This window comes from Neoarius graeffei, chromosome 2 (genome assembly GCF_027579695.1).
Source record: "Neoarius graeffei isolate fNeoGra1 chromosome 2, fNeoGra1.pri, whole genome shotgun sequence".
In the NCBI taxonomy this organism is placed as follows: domain Eukaryota; kingdom Metazoa; phylum Chordata; class Actinopteri; order Siluriformes; family Ariidae; genus Neoarius; species Neoarius graeffei.
In genome coordinates, this window is record NC_083570.1 from 89,363,594 (window position 1) to 89,390,433 (window position 26,840).

Genomic DNA, 26,840 nt, shown 5'->3' on the forward strand with positions numbered 1-26,840 from the left:
TGTGATATGTGGTGAAAGTAGAAAGGAGGTTGAGCTGGGTTTGGAGAGATGGAAGTATGCATTGGAACGAAGAGGAATGAAGGTGATCAGTAGCAAAACAGAATACATGTACATCAATGAGAATGGGGATGAGAGTGTAGTGAAGATGCAAGGAGTAGACATAAAGAAAGTTGGTGAATTCAAGTACCTGGGGTCAACTGTGCAGGAAAATGGGGGCTGCAATAGTGAGGTGAGAAAGAGAGTGCAGACAGGGTGGAGCAGTTGGAGAAGGATTTCGGGAGTCATTTGTGATAGGAAAGTCCCAGCAAAAGTGAAAGGTAAGCTGTATAAGACAGTAGTGAGACCAGCTATGATGTATGGATTGGAGACAGTACCCTTAACGAAGAGACGGGAGGCAAAGTTGGAGGTGGCGGAGTTGAGGATGCTAAGGTTTGCGATGGGAGTGACAAGGTTGGATAGAATAAGGAACAAGCACATCAGAAGGACAGCACATATGGAGAGCTTGGGAATTAGGCTCAGAGAGATGAGACTGAGAAGGTATGGGCACATCCTGAGAAGAGATGCAGAGCATGTTGGAAGGAGAATGTTGAGAATGGAACTGCCAGGAACATGAAAACGAGGAAGGTCAAAGACGAGACACATGGATGTGGTGAGAGAGGACATGAAAGTGTCAGGTGTGGTAGAGAAGGATGTGGAAAACAAGGAGCAATGGAGACAAAAGATCGGCTGTGGTGACCCCTAATCGGGAGCAGCCAAAAGAAGAAGAAGATTTAAGTCATGATGATGAAAATTAACCATCCGTTTCTTTGATACAGGACAATTATTTGGACTGAACCGTAAGCATGTTGCATGTTGTTTTCAGAGAGAACAATGCACTTTGAGCAAAATATGAATAATATTAATAAAATTCAAATTACCTGTAGAGTAGATGCAGCTGAGTCACTAGTCTCAGTCAGTCCTGTGCTCCTAGGTATACCAGAATCAATGTATTTCATCCCTTTTGGCACAAGCTGTCTAACTACCAGCTTTCCTTTCCTGGTCTTCGGTAAAAACAAATTGGCATCATTGGAAACCAAAGTGGAATCTGTGATGGTTGAGTTCTTCTCACTGATCACACTGTTCCTACAGGGAGGAGCAGCTTTACTATGCTTCAGTTTCTGACACTTTGGCATGATGGTCACCAATATGGTGATCAGTAACGAGAATGACACTGAGCCCAGTCCGATTACCAGATACAGGTTTAAATCAGAAAAGATGTCATATTCTAAAGGCACCTCAGTCATGTCAGCATAGCTTTTAAGCGTGGTCTCCACCGGGGACAGTTTGATGGTGACTGTAGCAGAGAGAGCAGGATCTCCGTTATCCTTGGCGATCACCACCAGCCACTGGTGGCACGAGTCTCTGTAACTGAACATCCTCATGGTCCAGATTTCTCCATTGTACTGGTCCAGGCTGAATAAAGTAGCATCAGTGTTCTGGAGAAACTGGTACGTAATCCGGGAGTTGTGCACAGAGTCTGTGTCTATCGCAATTATTTTGGCTATCAGAGTTCCTTTATCAGTGGATCTCGGTATTTTCTCCTCCACCACTGAGCCGTGCGCATGCCACGGAGACACTACAACCGGTGTGTTGTCGTTCTGGTCCATGATAATAATGTGAACAGTCATGTTACTGCTGAGTGGCGGAACACCAGAGTCTCTGCCCTCGATGTGGAAAAGAAATTCCTTCTCTATCTCATAATCAAATGTCTTTAGTGCGTAAAGGTTACCATTCTCTGGATTAATGGAGAAGAGCATTGACATGGAAGTGTTCACTATTTCATTTTCTATTATAAAATAAATGAGATACTGATTTTCATGGAGATCAGGGTCAATAGCAGTTAAAGAACTCAGCAAAGCCCCAAGTTGATTATTTTCCATAACCTGTATCGTATAAAATGATTGTGGAAAATGTGCCATGATGTCATTAATATTCAGCAGTTCTAAAGATACAGTTTCATTATCAGATAATGGAGGGTTTCCTTTGTCTATTGCAGTAAATGTGATGTCATATTCTGGAATATTTCGGGTAGGTGGAGCTCGTTAACCTTGGTTGGCAGTCCGCCTAGGAGAAGGAAAACCCTGATTCCAAACCTCCGCTGCCTTGCGGCCATACCTGGTTTGGGAAAGGCTTCAGGAGAAAACCTCAAGGAAAATCTACAGGTCAGTCCCAGCTTGGGTCAGCCCACTGACCGGTGTCTTTTTTTTTTTTACCACTCTACTGGCATATGACATGACAGATATGCGTCTCCCAAGAGTCCACTATTATGTCAATGCCATTGGGGGACGTGATTACGGAAGAGGGCAGCCTACTCACCCACAGCCTGGGGTTAGCAGCCCTTGGTCGTGGATTCTTATACCCACTACAGACCATACTCAAGAGACTATTAACTACCTGTGTCACATGGCTGGGCAGCGGCAATGCACTAATGATGAGCCACTGGCAAAGCCGCAAGGACCCTATGGCTCCAACAAGCCCAAACGTGCCTGCAAAAATTTTATGAGGCAGATCAAATTAGCATCTTGGAATCTACGAACTCTCTCAGATCCCACAACATCCAAGCGCCAAGCTCCTGAATGCAGATCTGCCTTAGTATCAGCTGAGCTCGAACGTCTTAACATAGATCTTGCCTGCCTGAGTGAATGCCATATCGCAGAGGAAGGGGAATTCATGGATGGCAGTTACACCATACACTCCGGCAGAAGCTGTGACCAAATAAAGCAAGAAGGTGTTGCAGTAGCATTAAAGAACCACCTGGGTCCGCTAGTTTTCAGCTGGAAGGGGATCAACTCCCATATAATGAAGATGCGCATAAAGCTAGATAACACCTGCTACACCACTGTCATCACTGTTTATGCCCCTAGTTTCAAGAGACCCATTGAGGAAAGGACCCATTTCTATGACCAGCTAACTGAAGTGCTTGCGTCTGTTCCCAGAAATTATCGTCTTTTTCTTCTTGGTGATTTCAACGCTAGAGTTGGGTGTGACCACAAGACCTGGCCAAATGTCACATGGTCATGGTCTTGGTTAGGAAAACAACCAGGGAATCATGTTGCTTGAACTATGTGCTCAGTTTGGACTCACCATCTCAAACACAATGTTCTCCCATCCTGACATTCACAAAGGCACATGGATGCATCCCAGATCAAAACTCTGGCACACGATCGATTATATTATTATTCGCCAACAAGAACTTCCGCTTCACATGTGGCAATTACAGGGGGATTACTCTGCTCTCCATCATAGGAAAACTCTATGCCAAAGTCATTCTCAACCAGATATGGCCATGCGTTGAAAAACACTATCCAGAGGCACAGTGCAGCTTCAGAGCTGGTAGGTCCAACAGTGACATGATGTTCGCCATGAGACAGCTTATTGAGAAGTGCCGCGAGCAACATCAGGAGCTCCACATAATATTCGTAGATCTTGTGAAAGCCTTCAATTCCATCAACAGGCCTCTCATGTGGAACCTTCTGCTCAAGATCGGGATACCCCCAAAGATTGTGAACATCATCAAGAGCTTCCACGAAGGTATGCAAGCCAAAATATCTGTTGCAGGAGAGCTTTCCAAGGAATTTGTAGTTTCATCCGGCCTTCGACAAGGTTGTGTCATGGCACTGGCCCTATTCATTCTCTTTTTTTCTTACATGTTGAGAAAGGCACACCAGTCAATGCCCAACTTTGGCATCAACATCTGCCACAAACAAGACGGCAAGCTATTTAACCTTTGTAGACTAAAGACCAAGTCTGCAAAAGTAACACAGCTGAGCAACTGTCTCTATGCTGATGATGCAGCCCTCGGTACCAACAGCCACAGGTCACTGCAAGATGGTATTAATGTGCTCAATAAGACTTGCAAAGACTTTGGGCTGACAATCAGCAAGCCAAAAACCAAAGTCATGCATGTTAACTGTCTAGATCCACCTGCTATCACCATTGATGACTTTACACTAAAGAAAGCACACAAATTCACCTACCTTGGTGGCGATCTGACCGATGACGGAAATCTCGAGCCTGAGATAAAAAAGAGGATCAGCAGAGCAGATGGCTCCTTCTGCTCATTGGCAGCTAGTTGCTTTGATAGGAAAGGGATATCAATAAGCACCAAACTTGCAGTCTACAAGGCTATTATCCTACCATTGCTACTCTATGGAAGTGAGACATGGCCCACTTGCTAGAATGTTTTCGTCAATGTTAACTGCACCACATCCTCAAGATCAGATGGTGGCAGCACATCACAAATGCAGAAGGGCTAAGGAGGGCCAATTGTAACACCATTGAGGCAATCATCAGGTCAAACCAACTATGTTGGCTTGGTCATGTCTGCCGGATGGACAGTAACAGGATCCCTAAACAGCTTTTGTTTGGAGAACTAGCCAAAGGTAAAAGATCTAGAGGAAGACCGAAGAAGTGATGGAAAGATTGCGCAAAGGACGATCTGAGACTTTGCGGCTTCCCGGACAATTGGTACGATCTGACAGCTGATCGTGACACATGGCGGTGCAAAATAAGATGTGGAAGGGCTTTGGTTGATGGCAGTCTTCTGGAAAGAGCAGCGGCTAGACGCGCTCATCGAAAGAAATAGTCTGATGAATCTGGGGTCCTCAATTGTCGCGTACAACATGGATCGCAATGGAATGGAATGGATTCTGGGACATTTTCACAATCTAACGGTTCTGAAACTACAAGCTCGTAATAATTGTTAGCTGACTGTTTAAGCCCAAATGGTAGGTTATCATTAATATGAATGTCTATTTGTCCATTTTCTTCTGAATCTTTGTCATTCACACTAATTATTGTGATAACCATACCCAGAGCAATATCCTCTTTAATGGGACTTTGAAATGATTTGATGGAAATTTGTGGATGATTATCATTCATGTCGGCGATGAGAATTGTTAATTTGCATTTCCCTAACAAAGGATTTACTCCTTTATCTTTTGCTATTATCTCCAAGGTATAAATGTTGAAATCTTCATAGTTGACTGTTTCCTTTACTCTGATTTCACCGTTATATTCATTTAAGCTGAAGGTCTGTTGGGTTTTTTCAGACGTGTAGAGACTGAATGAATAACTAATATCTGAGTTAGAGCCTTCGTCCAAATCTGGCGCTTTTAACTGTACAACTAGAGGGGCGTTCTCGAATTATTTCAAAACTTTCTTTTTCAAATTTTGGGGCGTTGTCATTTGTATCCAGCACGCGAATGATGAACGCGCAGGCACTCCGCCGTCTACAGCTATTAGTATCAAATTATGAATAGCCGTCTCCTCTCTGTCTAGGCCTTTGTTCAAATTTAAATCAACAAACTTTGACGCATCTCTTCCGGTTTGTATTTCTATAGAGAAGTGCTAACTTTCACTCAGGAGATATGTTTTGATCGAATTTGTTCCGATATCTGGATCTACAGCATTGTTAAGAGAAAACCTTTCCCCGGGCATTGTTGACTCGGAAATATCCAAGTGCATCGTATCCCGTCGGAAACTAGGAGCATTATCGTTGATATCCATTATCAGTAATTTGATATTAAACTTTCGCACTGGATTTTCAATCGAAGCCTCTAATTTAAGAAAACATGAGTTTGTTGTTTTTGAGGGACATAGGGACTCTCTGTCAATTTTTTCCAGGATAAACAGCTCCCCAGTTTCTTTGTTTATCTCTAAATATTTCTTGTTGGCTATCACATCTAATCGTATCTTACGCTTCACTAAACTTTTGATATCCAGTCCAGGGGCGTCACTAGACCCAAGACCATACTGGGGCACAAAAGGGGCACAGGAAATGTATGCGAGCGCGCGAGCTAAAAATTTTGCACTATATTTATATTTATATTTATATTTTTTATATAATATATATTACATTTTATGTAATATATATTATATTTTATGTAATATATATTTATATATTGATATTTATATTTAGAAACGGCCTGCTTAAAACTAGTCACTAGAGCTGTAAAACTCAAAATGATTACGAGGACACTGAATCCAGGTCAATCATTTAATAATAACAGTATGAATATTTGCAACATTTGTGATAATAGCAATGTAATACTTATACTGTTGGTAATATTGTAAAAGAACATATTAACATACAATACAACACCGCCGAGTTTTTAAACTCAACCAAGAGTACTTAATGGCCAACAGTATTCACACTTGATACCTTTTAAATCACCAAACATATCTTTGTAAGCACACGCATTTTCAGCATTGAACATCTCTAAACACAATCCAAAAGCCTCTAAAAGCACCACTGTGTGTGTGTGTGTGTGTGTGTGTGTGTGTGTGTGTGTGTGTGTGTGTGTGTGTGTGTGTGTGTTTGTGTGTAGTTGTAGTACAAAAACACAGATAAAGTTGGGCCTCAGTTGGCAAGCAAAACAATCATTTTTTAAGAAGTAATCGGTAACGGCTTAACAGTAATCGGCTATCTTCACACAGTCCATCACAAAACTATCAACGCGATCTGGCAACACGCAAACTGAGGGCTCGCGGCTTGCCACGTTGCAGACGACGGAATGAATGCAAACTTTTCAATATCCCTTTGTTTCAAACAAAAAATCAAGACAACACGAAAACAATGTCCCAACACATATTAATTCTACAGCGTTACAAAAATGACAGTGGAATTACTGTCTACTAACCTGTAAACAGTTGAAAAACACGGAGAGATGGTTTCCCCTGCTCTGAATTTCATTGCATCTGAGGGCTGCTGGAGTCTGCGGTCCCCATAGCAACCAAGATGTTACTCATGTCACGCGCACACTTTTTTCACATTGCTTAGTGTGCGCGAGGCCAGCCAAAACTACCAATGTAAAAGCATTGTAGATGGTCTTCTTCGCGCATCGGTTAGCCTACCCCACGTTATGAATTAATTAAATTGCAGCTATTCCCAAGTTTAAAATTCAGAGCGTTTCGTCACTGGATTTTTTTTACTGGGGCACTACAGATCTATACTGGGGCACGTGCCCCAGTAAAATACCCCTGGCGACGCCGATGATCCAGTCCAAGATCAGCTGCTATATTCGAAACAAATGATCCCTCCTCCATTTCTTTGGGAATACTATAATGAGTAACATACTTGCCAACTTTTCAACATTCTCATGGGGGAGAAACGTGCGTGAACGACATTTTCAGTTTGACGAGGGTATGATGCGCGGTTGAAATGATAAAAACAGTGGATCCCAATTAATTGCAAACCATTTGAAATTTATACAATTAAAGAGTTTTTGAATTGGTGATATTGTTCTATCAGTTACTATAGGTTATGGGATTCGTGTATCAGGCATGAGAGAGCTCAGAGTGAAAAATCTGAAATAATACTCGTCTTGAATTTTAATATAATAACAATGAAAGGGAAGACTTAAATCAGACTTTTAGCTGAAAAATCTCATGCCTGAATATTGTATACATACAGAGACCAACAGAAAATAACACAAGTGATGCTTTAGAAGAATGTTTATAATTTCTTAAAATAGTCACAGTGAATGAAAATATTATTTGATTGCATCAAATGTGTTTTCCTTCTGTAAGCTCATGTAAAAATACAGAGAACTATAATATCATATATAAATTAAATTAAATTTTAATAACATTTAACCAAAATAGTAATAACCCAATTAAATAAATAGGTACTGCACTGTCTTAGTACTACTAAAATGCATCACTCTCACTAAACACTTTCCAATAGAATTTTTAAAAAGCACTAGAAATACTATCAAAATCCTATCGGAATGCATCAAAGGAATTTGCTCATTTGCAAACTTTGACTGAAAGTTTTCAAACAAAATTTAAAAAATGGCACTATAAATACTACCATACTATCAAAATATACTCCGCAAAGAAATTCACTCGAATGCAAAATTTTAGTACTACCAAAATACACTCACTAGTAATCTTTCACTTACAGTAAAACCTCAAAACTCTATCAAAATCATTCACTTTCCAGATAATTCACTTGTAAACTTTCTCTTAAAACTTTCAAACATAAATTCAAAATAGCACGAAGACACTACCACACTATTCAAATGCACTCATCAAACAAATTCTCTGTCATGCAAAATTTCACTAAACACTTTAGAAGTTGTACAGTTTGTTTCGGAAATGGTGTGGAAGACTAGTTTAATTTTACACTCCATTATATTCTGATTTCATGTATCTTTACCTTACGTAAAATGTGTAACTGGCTGGTCGAACATTTGCTTATCCATGGAAATTCATTCTCCCATTCAACCTGGTATTTGCCTTCATATTTTTGCCGTTTGGTATTGGGTTCAGTGGCCATGATGAATGCTTGTAAAAAATGTCGGACAGCCTGGGTGAATCCTACATTACGGAAGTGACTGTCGTTCTGCTCGTTGATTGGTTAAAAATCAGTTGACGTCAGCAGTGTTTCTTATACGATTCTGATTGGACATAATCGGGAGTATTTTTAACTTGACGCTAGGGATTTCCCCAAACCGGAAGATTATCCAGTTTTTAACAAATACGATCGGGAGGCGGGGAAGGCTAAAATCGGGAGCCTCCCGCCGAAATCGGGAGGGTTGGCAAGTATGGAGTAACTGCAATGGCTATATTAATCACGGCGGAAATAAATAAATAAATAAATAAATAAATAAATACAAAGACCGAGCCATATCCACGACTGCTGTGCCATCCATTGTTTCAGCTCATTGAGCAACGTGACCACGGTATATCAGACAGATTTAAAGACAAAAGTACTGGTTTAGTGTGAAAGTAAAGAGAAGCAAGGCCCATGCGTAGCTACGTCGCTGTTATTTAAATCCACCTTCCATTGTTTCACATCAAGATCTCGGTATTTATTCAAAGAACAGAGGCAGTGAGAAAAAGGTGCTAATTATTTAAATATTTCAATAGGGGTTTCTCTCTCTCTCTCTCTCTCTCTCTCTCTCTCTCTCACGGGAGGAAAAAAAACAGTAAAGATCAAGAAGACGATGACGTTATCACGACATCGAATGGATGTCAACGTGTCCGAAAAGACGAAACTCTGGAATGACGACTGTATACACGTGTGTTTTAGAGAACAGCGACGCTCTGTGTAGCGAAGTTCGAAGTCATGGTTACAAAACTAAAATATTTGGCAGTAAACGATTTTTAACAACTAGAAATTGTGACACAGCGCGTAAAACCCTAAGATAGTGATCAGATGACAGTGAGTCATTGAGAGCAACTAGACAGTCCTTGTCTCCCTTTAGGTATGGTTGAAATCAATTGGCAAGTAAATAAATATAACTGTACGCGACCATGTCTGTGAGCCTCTTATTAGTGAAATAAAAGAAAAATTATCTTGGTTTAACTGAACACAGTTTTTTTTTAAATAATAGATCTATAATTCATCGTAATAGCAATATTTTAAAGCCGCATCCATCATGATCCGGTGACCGAAATGGCAGTTAAAGCACACGCGATTGTTGTTGTTGTTGTTGTTGTTTTTTTTTCTTGAAACAGTTTAAGATTACACTTACCTGCAAAGTGGAGGCAGCTGAGTCACTAGTCTCAGTCAGTCCTGTGCTCCTTGGTATACTGGACACAATGTACCTTGTCCCCTTTGGCACAGGTTGTCTAACTACCAACTTTCCTTTCCTGGTCTCAGCAAGAAATAAACTGTACCAGTAGGCATCGTTGGAGACCAGAGTAGAATCTGCGATGGTCGAGTTCCTCTCACTGATCACACTGTTCCTACAGGAAGGAGCAGCTTTACTGGGCTTCGGTTTCTGACATTTCAACACGATGGTCACCAATATGGTGATCAGTAACAGGAATGACACTGAGCCCAGTCCGATTACCAGATACAGATTTAAATCTGAAAAGATGTCATACTCTAAAGGCACCTCAGTCATGTCAGCATAGCTTTTAAGCGCGGTCTCCACCGTGGACAGTTTGATGGTGACTGTAGCAGAGAGAGCGGGATCTCCGTTATCCTTGGCGATCACCACCAGCCGCTGATGGCGCGAGTCTCTGTAACTGAACATCCTCATGGTCCGGATTTCTCCATTGTACTGGTCCAGGCTGAATAATGTAGCGTCAGTGTTCTGGAGAAACTGGTACGTAATCCGGGAGTTGTGCACAGAGTCTGTGTCTATAGCAATGACTTTGGCTATCAGAGTTCCTTTATCGGTAGATCTCGGTATTTTCTCCTCCACCACTGAGCCGTGCGCGCGCCACGGAGACACTATAACCGGTGTGTTGTCGTTCTGGTCCATGATAATAATGTGAACAGTCACGTTACTGCTGAGTGGAGGAACACCAGAGTCTCTGGCCTCGATGTGGAAAAGAAATTCCTTCTCTATCTCATAATCAAATGTCTTTAGTGCGTAAAGGTTACCGTTCTCTGGATTAATGGAGAACAGCATGGACATAGAAGTATTCACGATTTCTTTTTCTATTATAAAATAAACGAGATATTGATTTTCATGGAGGTCTGGGTCGTGTGCGGTCAGGGAGCTCAGTAAAGCTCCAGGTGGGTTATTTTCCTTCACCTGCAAGGTATAAAATGATCGAGGAAACTGTGGGGCGTTGTCATTAACGTCCAGCAGTTCGAGAGTTACAGTTTCATTATCAGATAATGGAGGGTTTCCTCTGTCAGTGACGGTGAATGTAATCTCATATTCTGCTACTTTTTCACGGTCAAGTGGTTCGGATACCACGAGCTCGTAATAATTATCAGATGATTCTTTCAGACGAAAGGGCAGCTTGTCAGAAATATCAACGTCAATTTGACCATTTTCTCCCGAATCTTTATCACTAACACTAATCACTGCAATAACTGTACCTACAACTACATCCTCTTTGATTGGGCTAGTGAATGATCTGATGGATATTTCTGGATGGTTATCATTCATATCCGCGATTAAAATTCTTACTTTACAATTCCCTGATAAGGAATTCGTTCCTTTGTCTGTTGCCACAATTTCCATGTCATAAATCCTGAAATCCTCGTAATTAATCATTGCTTTAACTCTAATTTCCCCAGTATCTGGGTTTAAACTGAAAGTTTGCTGCGTTTTCTCTGTCGTATATAAACTGTATGCGTAGGTCAGGTCGGAATTCGATCCGTCATCGGCGTCGGTTGCATTTAATTTCACTACAAGGCTTCCAATCGGAGAGTTTTCCGTTATGTTTATGGTGTAACTGTCTTTATCAAACTGAGGGGCGTTGTCGTTAGTGTCAAGAACGCGCACAATGATGCTGGCTGTGCCAGAGCGCGCAGGAACTCCGCCATCTACAGCAGTGAGTATAAGATTATGAACTGCCACTTCCTCTCTGTCTAAAGCTTTTTTCAAAATTAAATCTGTAAATTTCGATCCATCACGACCAGTTTGGATTTCCAGGGAAAAGTAATCATTGTCGCTAAGATAATACGTTTTAATTGAGTTTAATCCAATGTCAGGATCGACTGCATTATTTAATGAAAATCGCTCTCCAACAGGCGTTGATTCAGAAATGTCTAAATGCATTGTGTCTCTGCGGAAATGAGGAACATTGTCGTTGATATCAACAATTTCCAGTTCAATGTTAAACATCCTTACTGGATCTTCAGTGGTTGCATGAAGCTTCAAAATACAAGTCGGTTTAGACAGACAAATATATTCTCGATCAATCCTCTCCATGATTAATAGCTCGCCTGTTTCTTTGTTAAGATCCAAATATTTTTTATTAGACAAAGTATCCAGGCGTATCTTGCGTTTGCTCAATGTCCGAACATCCAGTCCAAGATCCGTTGCTAAATTAGCCACCACGGAACCCGCCTCCATTTCTTCAGGAATAGAATAATGGGTAACAGCCGATGCTGTATTTAAGAACACGGAGAAAAGGATAGAGACAACGTACCTTTTCATTAGCGGACTTAGTGGAAAACCCATGTCTTATGAATGGTATAACCGCAGAAAATAGAAACCAAGTGCTGTAGACAGTCTCCAAAGAAAAATCTGAATTGTTGGAAAGGTCTTAACGCTGCGTAAAACGTTCAAAATAGGGAACAGAAAAACTACTATGCTGCGACACAAAGAGCTGATCCACCATCTACCCAATGAGTGCAATGAAGACATGAGAAATAAAAGCGTTTCATGGAGAACAGCGACACTTTGTGCACCACATTAAAAAATGCACTAAAGTGAGCTATGCATCAGTATCTCACCCACTGCTGTGCGATACTTACCCAGATGCTGAATTAAATATTTAACCTCTACTTCAATACTTTTAGTTTGCTTTGAAAAAGAAATAGAGAAATATTAATCGCAGTATATGATTTGATTGAATAGGAATATCTAAAGATGAACATCTAAACAAAATGATAGTGTGCCGATTCATTAAAAGTGAGGACATTTGGCATACAAAGCTCAGTTCTGAATAATCATTGCTTTTCGGTAACGTTCGTTTCCCCTACATTTAATCGATCATATATTTCTTTGGGAAGGAAATTCTTTCCTACCTGTAGAGTCGAGGCAGCTGAGTCACTAGTCTCAGTCAGTCCTGTGCTCCTCGGTATACTGGAAACAATGTATCTCGTCCCCTTTGGCACAGGTTGTCTAACCACCAACTTTCCTTTCCTGGTCTCAGCTAGAAATAAACTGTACCAGTAGGCATCGTTGGAAACCAGAGTGGAATCTGCGATGGTCGAGTTCCTCTCACTGATCACACTGTTCCTACAGGGAGGAGCAGCTTTACTGGGCTTCGGTTTCTGACACTTCAGCACGATGGTCACCAATATGGTGATCAGTAACAGGAATGACACTGAGCCCAGTCCGATTACCAGATACAGGTTTAAATCAGAAAAGATGTCATATTCTAAAGGCACCTCAGTCATGTCAGCATAGCTTTTAAGCGCGGTCTCCACAGTGGACAGTTTGATGGTGACTGTAGCAGAGAGAGCGGGATCTCCGTTATCCTTGGCGATCACCACCAGCCGCTGATGGCGCGAGTCTCTGTAACTGAACATTCTCATGGTCCGGATTTCTCCATTGTACTGATCCAGGCTGAATAATGTAGCGTCAGTGTTCTGGAGAAACTGGTACGTAATCCGGGAATTGTGCACAGAGTCTGTGTCTATAGCAATTACTTTGGCTATCAGAGTTCCTTTATCGGTAGATCTCGGTATTTTCTCCTCCACAACTGAGCCGTGCGCGCGCCACGGAGACACTATAACCGGTGTGTTGTCGTTCTGGTCCATGATAATAATGTGAACAGTCATGTTACTGCTGAGTGGAGGAACACCAGAGTCTCTGGCCTCGATGTGGAAAAGAAATTCCTTCTCTATCTCATAATCAAATGTCTTTAGTGCGTAAAGGTTACCGTTCTCTGGATTAATGGAGAACAGCATGGACATAGAAGTATTCACGATTTCTTTTTCTATTATAAAATAAACGAGATATTGATTTTCATGGAGGTCTGGGTCGTGTGCGGTCAGGGAGCTCAGTAAAGCTCCAGGTGGGTTATTTTCCTTCACCTGCAAGGTATAAAATGATCGAGGAAACTGTGGGGCGTTGTCATTAACGTCCAGCAGTTCGAGAGTTACAGTTTCATTATCAGATAATGGAGGGTTTCCTCTGTCAGTGACGGTGAATGTAATCTCATATTCTGCTACTTTTTCACGGTCAAGTGGTTCGGATACCACGAGCTCGTAATACTTATCAGATGATTCTTTCAGACGAAAGGGAAGTTTGTCCGAAATATCAACGTCAATTTGGCCATTTTCTCCCGAATCTTTATCACTAACACTAATCACTGCAATAACTGTACCTACAACTACGTCCTCTTTGATTGGGCTTGTGAATGATCTGATGGACATTTCTGGATGGTTATCATTCATATCCGCGATTAAAATTCTTACTTTACAATTCCCTGATAAGGAATTCGTTCCTTTGTCTGTTGCCACAATTTCCATGTCATAAATCCTGAAATCCTCGTAATTAATCATTGCTTTAACTCTAATTTCCCCGGTATCTGGGTTTAAACTGAAAGTTTGCTGCGTTTTCTCTGTCGTATATAAACTGTATGCGTAGGTCAGGTCGGAATTCGATCCGTCATCGGCGTCGGTTGCATTTAATTTCACTACAAGGCTTCCAATCGGAGAGTTTTCCGTTATGTTTATGGTGTAACTGTCTTTATCAAACTGAGGGGCGTTGTCGTTAGTGTCAAGAACGCGCACAATAATGCTGGCTGTGCCAGAGCGCGCAGGAACTCCGCCATCTACAGCAGTGAGTATCAGATTATGAAGTGCCACTTCCTCTCTGTCTAAAGCATTTTTCAAAATTAAACCTGTAAATTTCGATCCATCACGACCAGTTTGGATTTCCAGGGAAAAGTAATCACTGTCGCTAAGATAATACGTTTTAATTGAGTTTAATCCAATGTCAGGATCGACTGCATTATTTAATGAAAATCGCTCTCCAACAGGCGTTGATTCAGAAATGTCTAAATGCATTGTGTCTCTTCGGAAATGAGGAGCATTATCGTTTATATCAATAATTTCCAGTTCAATGTTAAACATCCTTACTGGATCTTCTATGTTTGCATCAAGCTTCAAAATGCACGTTGCTGCTGATTTAGTGGTGCAAATATATTCTCGATCAATCCTCTCCAAGATTAACAGCTCGCCTGTTTCTTTGTTAATATCCAAATATTTTTTATTAGATAAAGTATCCAGTCGTATCTTGCGTTTGCTCAAAGTCCTAACATCCAGTCCAAGATCTGTTGCTAAATTAGCCACCACGGAACCTGCGTCCATTTCTTCAGGAATAGAATAATGCGTAACAGTCGATGCTGTGTTTACGAACACAGACAAAAGGATAGAGGCAACGTACCTTTTCATTAGCGGACTTCTCATAGGGAAATCCATGTCTTGTGAATGGTATAACCAGAAAAAAGAGTAGCCAAGTGTTCTAGACAAAGTCCGAAGAAAACTCTGAATCGTCGAAAAGGTCCTAAGGCTGCGAAAAACGTTGGAAATACTTAACTGGAAGACTACGAGGCGGACACACAAAGACCTGATCCACCATCTCCGGAATGAGTGGAATAGAGACATGAGAAATAAAAGCGTTTCATGGAGAACAGCGACACTTTGCGCACCACGTCACAAAATGCAGCAGGTTGAACAATGCATAAGTTTCTCAGCCACCGAGGAGCGAAACTTACCGAAATGTTGAGTTAAATATTGAACATCTACTTCAGTACTTTAGTTTGCTTTGAAAAGAAGAGAAATATTAATTGGAGGATATAATTTGAATGAATGGGCAATAAAGACTGATACAGGGCCTAAAAATTTTCACATAACCACAATGATAAAGTGTAGGTTGATAGCAGGAGAATACGTTCTACATATAAAGGTCAGTTCTGAATAATCATTGCTTTTCGTTTAGATTTGCTTTCCCTACATTTAATCTATCGTATGTTTCTTTGGGAAGGAAAAATTTCCTACCTGCAAAGTGGAGGCAGCCGAGTCACTAGTCTCAGTCAGTCCTGTGCTCCTCGGTATGCTGGACACAATGTACCTCGTCCCCTTTGGCACAGGTTGTCTAACTACCAGCTTTCCTTTTCTGGTCTCCGCTAGAAATAAACTGTACCAGTAGGCATCATTGGAGACAAGAGTGGAATCTGCGATGGTCGAGTTCCTCTCACTGATCACACTGTTCCGACAGGGAGGAGCAGCTTTACTGGGCTTCGGTTTCTGACACTTCAGAACGATGGTCACCAATATGGTGATCAGTAACAGGAATGACACCGAGCCCAGTCCGATTACCAGATATAGGTTTAAATCAGAAAAGATGTCATATTCTAAAGGCACCTCAGTCATGTCAGCATAGCTTTTAAGTGCGGTCTCCACCGTGGACAGTTTAATGGTGACTGTAGCAGAGAGAGCAGGATCTCCGTTATCCTTGGCGATCACCACCAGCCGCTGGTGGCGCGAGTCTCTGTAACTGAACATCCTCATGGTCCGGATTTCTCCATTGTACTGGTCCAGGCTGAATAATGTAGCGTCAGTGTTCTGGAGAAACTGGTACGTAATCCGGGAGTTGTGCACAGAGTCTGTGTCTATAGCAATGACTTTGGCTATCAGAGTTCCTTTATCGGTAGATCTCGGTATTTTCTCCTCCACCACTGAGCCGTGCGCGCGCCACGGAGACACTATAACCGGTGTGTTGTCGTTCTGGTCCATGATAATAATGTGAACAGTCACGTTACTGCTGAGTGGAGGAACACCAGAGTCTCTGGCCTCGATGTGGAAAAGAAATTCCTTCTCTATCTCATAATCAAATGTCTTTAGTGCGTAAAGGTTACCGTTCTCTGGATTAATGGAGAACAGCATGGACATAGAAGTATTCACGATTTCTTTTTCTATTATAAAATAAACGAGATATTGATTTTCATGGAGGTCTGGGTCGTGTGCGGTCAGGGAGCTCAGTAAAGCTCCAGGTGGATTATTTTCCTTCACCTGCAAGGTATAAAATGATCGAGGAAACTGTGGGGCGTTGTCATTAACGTCCAGCAGTTCGAGAGTTACAGTTTCATTATCAGATAATGGAGGGTTTCCTCTGTCAGTGACGGTGAATGTAATCTCATATTCTGTAACTTTTTCACGGTCAAGTGGTTCGGATACCACGAGCTCGTAATACTTATCAGATGATTCTTTCAGACGAAAGGGCAGCTTGTCAGAAATATCAACGTCAATTTGACCATTTTCTCCCGAATCTTTATCACTAACACTAATCACTGCAATAACTGTACCTACAACTACATCCTCTTTGACTGGGCTAGTGAATGATCTGATGGATATTTCTGGATGGTTATCATTCATATCCGCGATTAAAATTCTAAGTTTACAATTCCCTGATAAGGAATTCGTTCCTTTGTCTGTTGCCACAATTTCCATGTCATAAATCCTGAAATCCTCGTAATTAATCATTGCTTTAACTCTAATTTCCCCAGTATCTGGGTTTAAACTGAAAGTTTGCTGCGTTTTCTCTGTCGTATATAAACTGTATGCGTAGGTCAGGTCGGAATTCGATCCGTCATCGGCGTCGGTTGCATTTAATTTCACTACAAGGCTTCCAATCGGAGAGTTTTCCGTTATGTTTATGGTGTAACTGTCTTTATCAAACTGAGGGGCGTTGTCGTTAGTGTCAAGAACGCGCACAACAATGCTGGCTGTGCCAGAGCGCGCAGGAACTCCGCCATCTACAGCAGTGAGTATCAGATTATGAACTGCCACTTCCTCTCTGTCTAAAGCTTTTTTCAAAATTAAACCTGTAAATTTCGATCCATCACGACCAGTTTGGATTTCCAGGGAAAAGTAATCACTGTCGCTAAGATAATACGTTTTAATTGAGTTTAATCCAATGTCAGGATCGACTGCATTATTTAATGAAAATCGCTCTCCAACAGGCGTTGATTCAGAAATGTCTAAATGCATTGTGTCTCTTCGGAAATGAGGAGCATTGTCGTTGATATCGATAATTTCAAGTTCAATGTTGAACATCCTTACTGGATCTTCTATGTTTGCATCAAGCTTCAAAATGCACGTTGCTGCTGATTTAGTGTTGCAAATATATTCTCGATCAATCCTCTCCATGATTAAGAGCTCGCCTGTTTCTTTGTTAATATCCAAATATTTTTTATTCGACAAAGTATCCAGTCGTATCTTGCGTTTCTTCAAAGTACTAACATCCAGTCCAAGATCCGTTGCTAAATTAGCCACCACAGTACCTGCCTCCATTTCTTCAGGAATAGAATAATGCGTAACAGCGGATGTTGTATTTAAGAACACAGACAAAAGGATGGAGACAACGTACCTTTTCATTAGCGGACTTCTCAATGGAAAATCCATGTCTTTTGAGTGGTGTAACCAAAGAAAAGAGTAAACAAGTCAATCTTTGGACAATCTCCAAAGAAAAAATCTGAATCCTCGAAAAGATCTTTACGCTGCGTAAAACGTTCAAAATATTGAATTGAAAGACTACGAGGCGGTCACACAAAGAGCTGATCCACCATCTCCGGAATGAGTGGAATGGAGATATCAGAAGTAAAAGCGTTTCATGGAGAACAGCGACACTTTGTGCACCACATCACAAAATGCACTAAATTGAACTATGCATAAGTTTCTCAGCCACTGTTGTGCGTAGCTTACCCAAAAGCTGAGTTAAATATTTAACCTCTACTTCAGTACTTTTAGTTTGCTTTGAAAAAGAAATAGAGAAATATTAATTGCAGGATATAATTTGAATGAATGGGGTATAAACACTATTACGGGGCTAAACATGTTTCCATAACCACAATGATAAAATGTAGGTTGATAACAGGAGAATACGTTCTACATATAAAGGTCAGGTCTGAATAATCATTGCTTTTCGTTTAGATTTGTTTTCCCTACATTTAATCTATCGTATGTTTCTTTGAGAAGGAAATTCTTTCCTACCTGCAAAGTGGAAGCAGCCGAGTCACTAGTCTCAGTCAGTCCTGTGCTCCTCGGTATGCTGGACACAATGTACCTCGTCCCCTTTGGCACAGGTTGTCTAACCACCAGCTTTCCTTTCCTGGTCTCAGCTAGAAATAAACTGTACCAGTAGGCATCATTGGAGACCAGAGTGGAATCTGCGATGGTCGAGTTCCTCTCACTGATCACACTGTTCCTACAGGGAGGAGCAGCTTTACTGGGCTTCGGTTTCTGACACTTCAGCACGATGGTTACCAATATGGTGATCAGTAACAGGAACGACACCGAGCCCAGTCCGATTACCAGATACAGGTTTAAATCAGAAAAGATGTCATATTCTAAAGGCACCTCAGTCATGTCAGCATAGCTTTTAAGTGCGGTCTCCACCGTGGACAGTTTGATGGTGACTGTAGCAGAGAGAGCGGGATCTCCGTTATCCTTGGCGATCACCACCAGCCGCTGATGGCGCGAGTCTCTGTAACTGAACATCCTCATGGTCCGGATTTCTCCATTGTACTGATCCAGGCTGAATAATGTAGCGTCAGTGTTCTGGAGAAACTGGTACGTAATCCGGGAGTTGTGCACAGAGTCTGTGTCTATAGCAATTACTTTGGCTATCAGAGTTCCTTTATCGGTAGATCTCGGTATTTTCTCCTCCACAACTGAGCCGTGCGCGCGCCACGGAGACACTATAACCGGTGTGTTGTCGTTCTGGTCCATGATAATAATGTGAACAGTCACGTTACTGCTGAGTGGAGGAACACCAGAGTCTCTGGCCTCGATGTGGAAAAGAAATTCCTTCTCTATCTCATAATCAAATGTCTTTAGTGCGTAAAGGTTACCGTTCTCTGGATTAATGGAGAACAGCATGGACATAGAAGTATTCACGATTTCTTTTTCTATTATAAAATAAACGAGATATTGATTTTCATGGAGGTCTGGGTCGTGTGCGGTCAGGGAGCTCAGTAAAGCTCCAGGTGGGTTATTTTCCTTCACCTGCAAGGTATAAAATGATCGAGGAAACTGTGGGGCGTTGTCATTAACGTCCAGCAGTTCGAGAGTTACAGTTTCATTATCAGATAATGGAGGGTTTCCTCTGTCAGTGACGGTGAATGTAATCTCATATTCTGCTACTTTTTCACGGTCAAGTGGTTCGGATACCACGAGCTCGTAATACTTATCAGATGATTCTTTCAGACGAAAGGGCAGCTTGTCAGAAATATCAACGTCAATTTGTCCATTTTCTCCCGAATCTTTATCACTAACACTAATCACTGCAATAACTGTACCTACAACTACGTCCTCTTTGATTGGGCTAGTGAATGATCTGATGGATATTTCTGGATGGTTATCATTCATATCCGCGATTAAAATTCTAAGTTTACAATTCCCTGATAAGGAATTCGTTCCTTTGTCTGTTGCCACAATTTCCATGTCATAAATCCTGAAATCCTCGTAATTAATCATTGCTTTAACTCTAATTTCCCCGGTATCTGGGTTTAAACTGAAAGTTTGCTGCGTTTTCTCTGTCGTATATAAACTGTATGCGTAGGTCAGGTCGGAATTCGATCCGTCATCGGCGTCGGTTGCATTTAATTTCACTACAAGGCTTCCAATCGGAGAGTTTTCCGTTATGTTTATGGTGTAACTGTCTTTATCAAACTGAGGGGCGTTGTCGTTAGTGTCAAGAACGCGCACAATAATGCTGGCTGTGCCAGAGCGCGCAGGAACTCCGCCGTCTACAGCAGTGAGTATCAGATTATGAACTGCCACTTCCTCTCTGTCTAAAGCTTTTTTCAAAATTAAATCTGTAAATTTCGATCCATCACGACCAGTTTGAATTTCGATGGAAAAGTAATCACTGTCGCTAAGATAATATGATTTAACTGAATTTAATCCAATGTCAGGATCGACTGCATTATTTAATGAAAATCGCTCTCCAACAGGCGTTGATTCAGAAATGTCTAAATGCATTGTAGCTCTTCGGAAATGAGGAGCATTGTCGTTGATATCAATAATTTCCAGTTCAATGTTAAACATCCTTACTGGATCTTCTATATTTGCATGAAGCTTCAAAATGCACGTTGCTGCTGATTTACTTGGGCAAATATATTCTCGATCAATCTTCTCCATGATTAATAGCTCGCCTGTTTCTTTGTTAATATCCAGATATTTTTTATTAGACAAAGTGTCCAGGCGTATCTTACGTTTACTCAATGTCCGAACATCCAGTCCAAGATCCGTTGCTAAATTAGCCACCACGGAACCTGCATCCATTTCTTCAGGAATAGAATAATGGGTAACAGCCGATGCTGTATTTAAGAACACAGACAAAAGGATGGAGACAACGTACCTTTTCATTAACGGACTTCTCAGTGGAAAACCCATGTCTTAGGAGTGGTATAACCAGAGAAAAGGTTAACCAAGTGCTATAGACAATGTTCTAATAAAAATGTGAATCGTCGAAAAGGTCTTAACGCTGCGTAAACCGTTCAAAATATTGACCTGAAAGACTACGAGGCGGACACACAAAGAGCTGATCCACCATGTCCGGAATGAGTGCAATGGAGACATGAGGAATAAAAACACTGCATGGAGAACAGCGACACTTTGCGCACCACATCTCAAAATGCATTAAGTTGAGCTATGCATCAGTTTCTCCGCTACTATGGTGTGAAATTTACACAACTGCTCAATTCACAATTTAGCCTTTAGTTCAGATCATTTAATTTTCTTTTAAAATAGGAAATACATAAATATGCATTTCAGTATATGAAATGATTGAATAGGGAATAAGGAATATTACAGGGTCCAAACATTTTCACATAACCACAATTATAAAGTGTAGGTTGATTACAGGAGAATAGGTTTTACATATAAAGCTCATTTTGAATAATCATTGCAGTTAGGACGTGTTTTCCCTACTTTTAATCTATCGTATGTTTCTCTGGGAAGGAAATTCTTTCCTACCTGCAAAGTGGAGGCAGCCGAGTCACTAGTCTCAGTCAGTCCTGTGCTCCTCGGTATGCTGGACACAATGTACCTCGTCCCCTTTGGCACAGGTTGTCTAACTACCAGCTTTCCTTTCCTGGTCTCAGCAAGAAATAAACTGTACCAGTAGGCATCGTTAGAGACCAGAGTGGAATCTGCGATGGTCGAGTTCCTCTCACTGATCACACTGTTCCTACAGGGAGGAGCAGCTTTACTGGGCTTCGGTTTCTGACATTTCAGCACGATGGTCACCAATATGGTGATCAGTAACAGGAATGACACTGAGCCCAGTCCGATTACCAGATACAGGTTTAAATCAGAAAAGATGTCATACTCTAAAGGCACCTCAGTCATGTCAGCATAGCTTTTAAGCGCGGTTTCCACAGTGGACAGTTTGATGGTGACTGTAGCAGAGAGAGAGGGATCTCCGTTATCCTTGGCGATCACCACCAGCCGCTGATGGCGCGAGTCTCTGTAACTGAACATCCTCATGGTCCGGATTTCTCCATTGTACTGATCCAGGCTGAATAATGTAGCGTCAGTGTTCTGGAGAAACTGGTACGTAATCCGGGAATTGTGCACAGAGTCTGTGTCTATAGCAATGACTTTGGCTATCAGAGTTCCTTTATCGGTAGATCTCGGTATTTTCTCCTCCACCACTGAGCCGTGCGCGCGCCACGGAGACACTATAACCGGTGTGTTGTCGTTCTGGTCCATGATAATAATGTGAACAGTCACGTTACTGCTGAGTGGAGGAACACCAGAGTCTCTGGCCTCGATGTGGAAAAGAAATTCCTTCTCTATCTCATAATCAAATGTCTTTAGTGCATAAAGGTTACCGTTCTCTGGATTAATGGAGAACAGCATGGACATAGAAGTATTCACGATTTCCTTTTCTATTATAAAATAAACGAGATATTGATTTTCATGGAGGTCTGGGTCGTGTGCGGTCAGGGAGCTCAGTAAAGCTCCAGGTGGATTATTTTCTTTCACCTGCAAGGTATAAAATGATCGAGGAAACTGTGGGGCGTTGTCATTAACGTCCAGCAGTTCGAGAGTTACAGTTTCATTATCAGATAATGGAGGGTTTCCTCTGTCAGTGACGGTGAATGTAATCTCATATTCTGCTACTTTTTCACGGTCAAGTGGTTCGGATACCACGAGCTCGTAATACTTATCAGATGATTCTTTCAGACGAAAGGGCAGCTTGTCCGAAATATCAACGTCAATTTGACCATTTTCTCCCGAATCTTTATCACTAACACTAATCACTGCAATAACTGTACCTACAACTACATCCTCTTTGATTGGGCTTGTGAATGACCTGATGGATATTTCTGGATGGTTATCATTCATATCCGCGATTAAAATTCTTACTTTACAATTCCCTGATAAGGAATTCGTTCCTTTGTCTGTTGCCACAATTTCCATGTCATAAATCCTGAAATCCTCGTAATTAATCATTGCTTTAACTCTAATTTCCCCAGTATCTGGGTTTAAACTGAAAGTTTGCTGCGTTTTCTCTGTCGTATATAAACTGTATGCGTAGGTCAGGTCGGAATTCGATCCGTCATCGGCGTCGGTTGCATTTAATTTCACTACAAGGCTTCCAATCGGAGAGTTTTCCGTTATGTTTATGGTGTAACTGTCTTTATCAAACTGAGGGGCGTTGTCGTTAGTGTCAAGAACGCGCACAATAATGCTGGCTGTGCCAGAGCGCGCAGGAACTCCGCCATCTACAGCAGTGAGTATCAGATTATGAACTGCCACTTCCTCTCTGTCTAAAGCTTTTTTCAAAATTAAATCTGTAAATTTCGATCCATCACGACCAGTTTGAATTTCGATGGAAAAGTAATCACTGTCGCTAAGATAATATGATTTAACTGAATTTATTCCCATGTCAGGATCGACTGCATTATTTAATGAAAATCGCTCTCCAACAGGCGTTGATTCAGAAATGTCTAAATGCATTGTGTCTCTTCGGAAATGAGGAGCATTGTCGTTGATATCAATAATTTCCAATTCAATGTTAAACATCCTTACTGGATCTTCTATGTTTGCATCAAGCTTCATAATGCAAGTTGCTGCTGATTTCGTTGGGCAAATATATTCTCGATCAATCCTCTCCATGATTAATAGCTCGCCTGTTTCTTTGTTAAGATCCAAATATTTTTTATTAGACAAAGTATCCAGTCGTATCTTGCGTTTGCTCAAAGTCCTAACATCCAGTCCAAGATCCGTTGCTAAATTAGCCACCACGGAACCTGCGTCCATTTCTTCAGGAATAGAATAATGCGTAACAGCCGATGCTGTATTTAAGAACACAGACAAAAGGATGGAAACAATGTACCTTTTCATTTGCGGACTTCTCAGTGGAAAATCCATGCCTTATGAATGGTATAAGCAGAGAAAATAGTAACCAAGTGCTGTAGACAATTTCCAAAAAAAAAAAAAAAACTCTGAATCGTCGTAAAGGTCTTAACACTGCGTAAACCGTTCAAAATATTGAACTGAAAGACTACGAGGCGGCTACACAAAGAGCTGATCCACCATCTCCGGAATGAGTGGAATGGAGACGAGAAATAAAAACATTGCATGGAGAACAGCGACACTTTGCGCACTACATCAGAAAATGCATTAAGCTGAGCTATGCATCAGTTTCTCCGCCACTGTTGTGCGAAGCTTACCCAAATGTTGACTTAAATATTTAACCTCGACTTCAGTACTTTTAGTTTGCTTTGAAAAAGAAATAGAGAACTATTAATTGCAGCATATAATTTTATTAAATGGGGGCAAAGGACTATTACAGGGTCTAAACATATTCACATAACCACAATGATAAAGTGTAGGTTGATAACAGGAGAATGCGTTCTACATAAAAAGCTCATTTCTGAATAGTCATTGCTTTTCTTTAAGGTTTGTTTTCCCTACCTTTAGTCTACTGCATATTTGTTTGGGAAGGAAATTCTTTCCTACCTGCAAAGTGGAGGCAGCCGAGTCACTAGTCTCAGTCAGTCCTGTGCTCCTCGGAATGCTGGACACAATGTATCTCGTTCCCTTTGGCACAGGTTGTCTAACCACCAGCTTTCCTTTCCTGGTCTCTGCTAGAAATAAACTGTACCAGTAGGCATCGTTGGAGACCAGAGTTGAATCTGCAATGGTTGAGTTCCTCTCACTGATCACACTGTTCCTACAAGGTGGAGCAGCTTTACTGTGCTTTGGTTTCTGAAATTTCAGCACGATGGTCACCAATATGGTGATCAATAACAGGAATGACACCGAGCCCAGTCCGATTACCAGATACAGGTTTAAATCAGAAAAGATGTCATATTCTAAAGGCACCTCAGTCATGTCAGCATAGCTTTTTAGTGCGGTCTCCACCGTGGACAGTTTGATGGTGACTGTAGCAGAGAGAGAGGGATCTCCGTTATCCTTGGCGATCACCACCAGCCTCTGATGGCGCGAGTCTCTGTAACTGAACATTCTCATGGTCCGGATTTCTCCATTGTACTGATCCAGGCTCAATAAAGTAGCGTCAGTGTTCTGGAGAAACTGGTACGTAATCCGGGAGTTGTGCACAGAGTCTGTATCTATCGCAATTACTTTGGCTATCAGAGTTCCTTTATCGGTAGATCTCGGTATTTTCTCCTCCACCACTGAGCCGTGCGCGCGCCACGGAGACACTATAACCGGTGTGTTGTCGTTCTGGTCCATGATAATAATGTGAACAGTCACGTTACTGCTGAGTGGAGGAACACCAGAGTCTCTGGCCTCGATGTGGAAAAGAAATTCCTTCTCTATCTCATAATCAAATGTCTTTAGTGCGTAAAGGTTACCGTTCTCTGGATTAATGGAAAAGAGCATTGACATAGAAGTGTTCACTATTTCATTTTCTATTATAAAATAAACGAGATACTGATTTTCATGGAGATCAGGGTCAATAGCAGTTAAAGAACTCAGCAAAGCCCCAGGTTGATTATTTTCCATAACCTGTATCGTGTAAAATGATTGCGGAAAATGTGGCACGTTGTCATTAATATCCAGCAGTTCTAAAGTTACAGTTTCATTATCAGATAATGGAGGGTTTCCTCTGTCTGTTGCAGTAAATGTGATGTCATATTCTGGGACATTTTCACGATCTAACGGTTCTGAAACTACAAGCTCGTAATAATTGTTAGCTGACTGTTTAAGCCCAAATGGTAGGTTATCATTAATATGAACGTCTATTTGTCCATTTTCTTCTGAATCTTTGTCATTCACACTAATTATTGCAATAACCGTACCCAGAGCAATATCCTCTTTAATGGGACTTTGAAATGATTTGATGGAAATTTGTGGATGATTATCATTCATGTCAGCGATGAGAATTGTTAATTTGCATTTCCCTAACAAAGGATTCACTCCTTTATCTTTTGCTATTATCTCCAAGGTATAAATGTTGAAATCTTCATAATTGATTGTCTCCTTTACTCTGATTTCACCGTTGTATTCATTTAAGCTGAAGGTCTCTTGGGTTTTTTCAGACGTGTAGAGACTGAATGAATAACTAATATCTGAGTTAGAGCCTTCGTCCAAATCTGTCGCTCTTAATTGTACAACTAGGCTACCAAGAGGGGCGTTCTCTGTAAGAATTATTTCAAAACTTTCTTTTTCAAATTTCGGGGCGTTGTCATTCGTATCCAGCACGCGAACGATGACACTGGCTGTACCTGAACGCGCAGGCACTCCGCCGTCTACAGCTGTTAGTATCAAATTATGAATAGCCGTCTCCTCTCTGTCTAAGGCTTTGTTCAAAATTAAATCAACAAACTTTGACCCGTCTCTTCCGGTTTGTATTTCGATAGAGAAGTGCTCACTTTCACTCAGGAGATATGTTTTGATCGAATTTGTCCCGATATCTGGATCTACAGCATTGTTAAGAGAAAACCTTTCCCCGGGCATTGTTGACTCGGAAATATCCAAGTGCATCGTATCCCGTCGGAAACTAGGAGCATTATCGTTGATATCCATTATCAGTAATTCGATATTAAACATTCGCACTGGATTTTCAATCGAAGCCTCTAATTTAAGAAAACATGAGTTTGTTGTTTTTGAGGGACATAGGGACTCTCTGTCAATTTTTTCCAGGATAAACAGCTCCCCGGTTTCTTTGTTTATTTCTAAATATTTCTTGTTGGCTATCACATCTAATCGTATCTTACGCTTCACTAAACTTTTGATATCCAGTCCAAGATCAGCTGCTATATTCGAAACAAATGATCCCTTCTCCATTTCCTCGGGAATACTATAATGAGTAACTGCAACGGCTATATTAATCACGGCGGAAATAAATACAAAGACCGAGCCATACCTCATCCACGATTGC

At 41.2% G+C, this 26,840-nt stretch overlaps 3 protein-coding genes and 2 pseudogenes across 3 annotated transcripts in view; all 5 read right to left on the minus strand.

Annotated features, from left to right (window-relative positions):
* The window catches only part of LOC132882008 (protocadherin alpha-C2-like), a 40,068-nt gene extending 28,004 nt beyond the window's left edge, over positions 1-12,064 (minus strand). The window contains exon 1 of the mRNA XM_060915177.1: positions 9,522-12,064. Coding sequence (XP_060771160.1) covers positions 9,522-11,918 — 2,397 coding nt within the window. The 5' untranslated portion in view covers positions 11,919-12,064. The remainder of the gene's footprint in view (positions 1-9,521) is intronic.
* Positions 909-8,174, minus strand: LOC132875686 (protocadherin alpha-C2-like; annotated as a pseudogene).
* Positions 12,065-15,430: 3,366 nt separating the features above from the next.
* LOC132870184 (protocadherin alpha-C2-like) lies at positions 15,431-17,767 on the minus strand. Its single transcript, XM_060903773.1, has one exon. It carries the CDS (start codon positions 17,765-17,767, stop codon positions 15,431-15,433), a length of 2,337 nt encoding a protein of 778 aa, XP_060759756.1.
* A 621-nt stretch (positions 17,768-18,388) lies between these two features.
* LOC132870193 (protocadherin beta-16-like) lies at positions 18,389-21,078 on the minus strand (annotated as a pseudogene).
* Positions 21,079-21,367: 289 nt separating this feature from the next.
* On the minus strand, positions 21,368-26,485 carry LOC132870197 (protocadherin gamma-A4). Its single transcript, XM_060903795.1, is given in 5 exon segments — positions 21,368-23,862; positions 23,865-23,921; positions 23,924-23,959; positions 24,202-24,211; positions 24,452-26,485. Coding segments are annotated over 5 exon segments (4,632 nt in total).
* Positions 26,486-26,840: the final 355 nt, after the last annotated feature.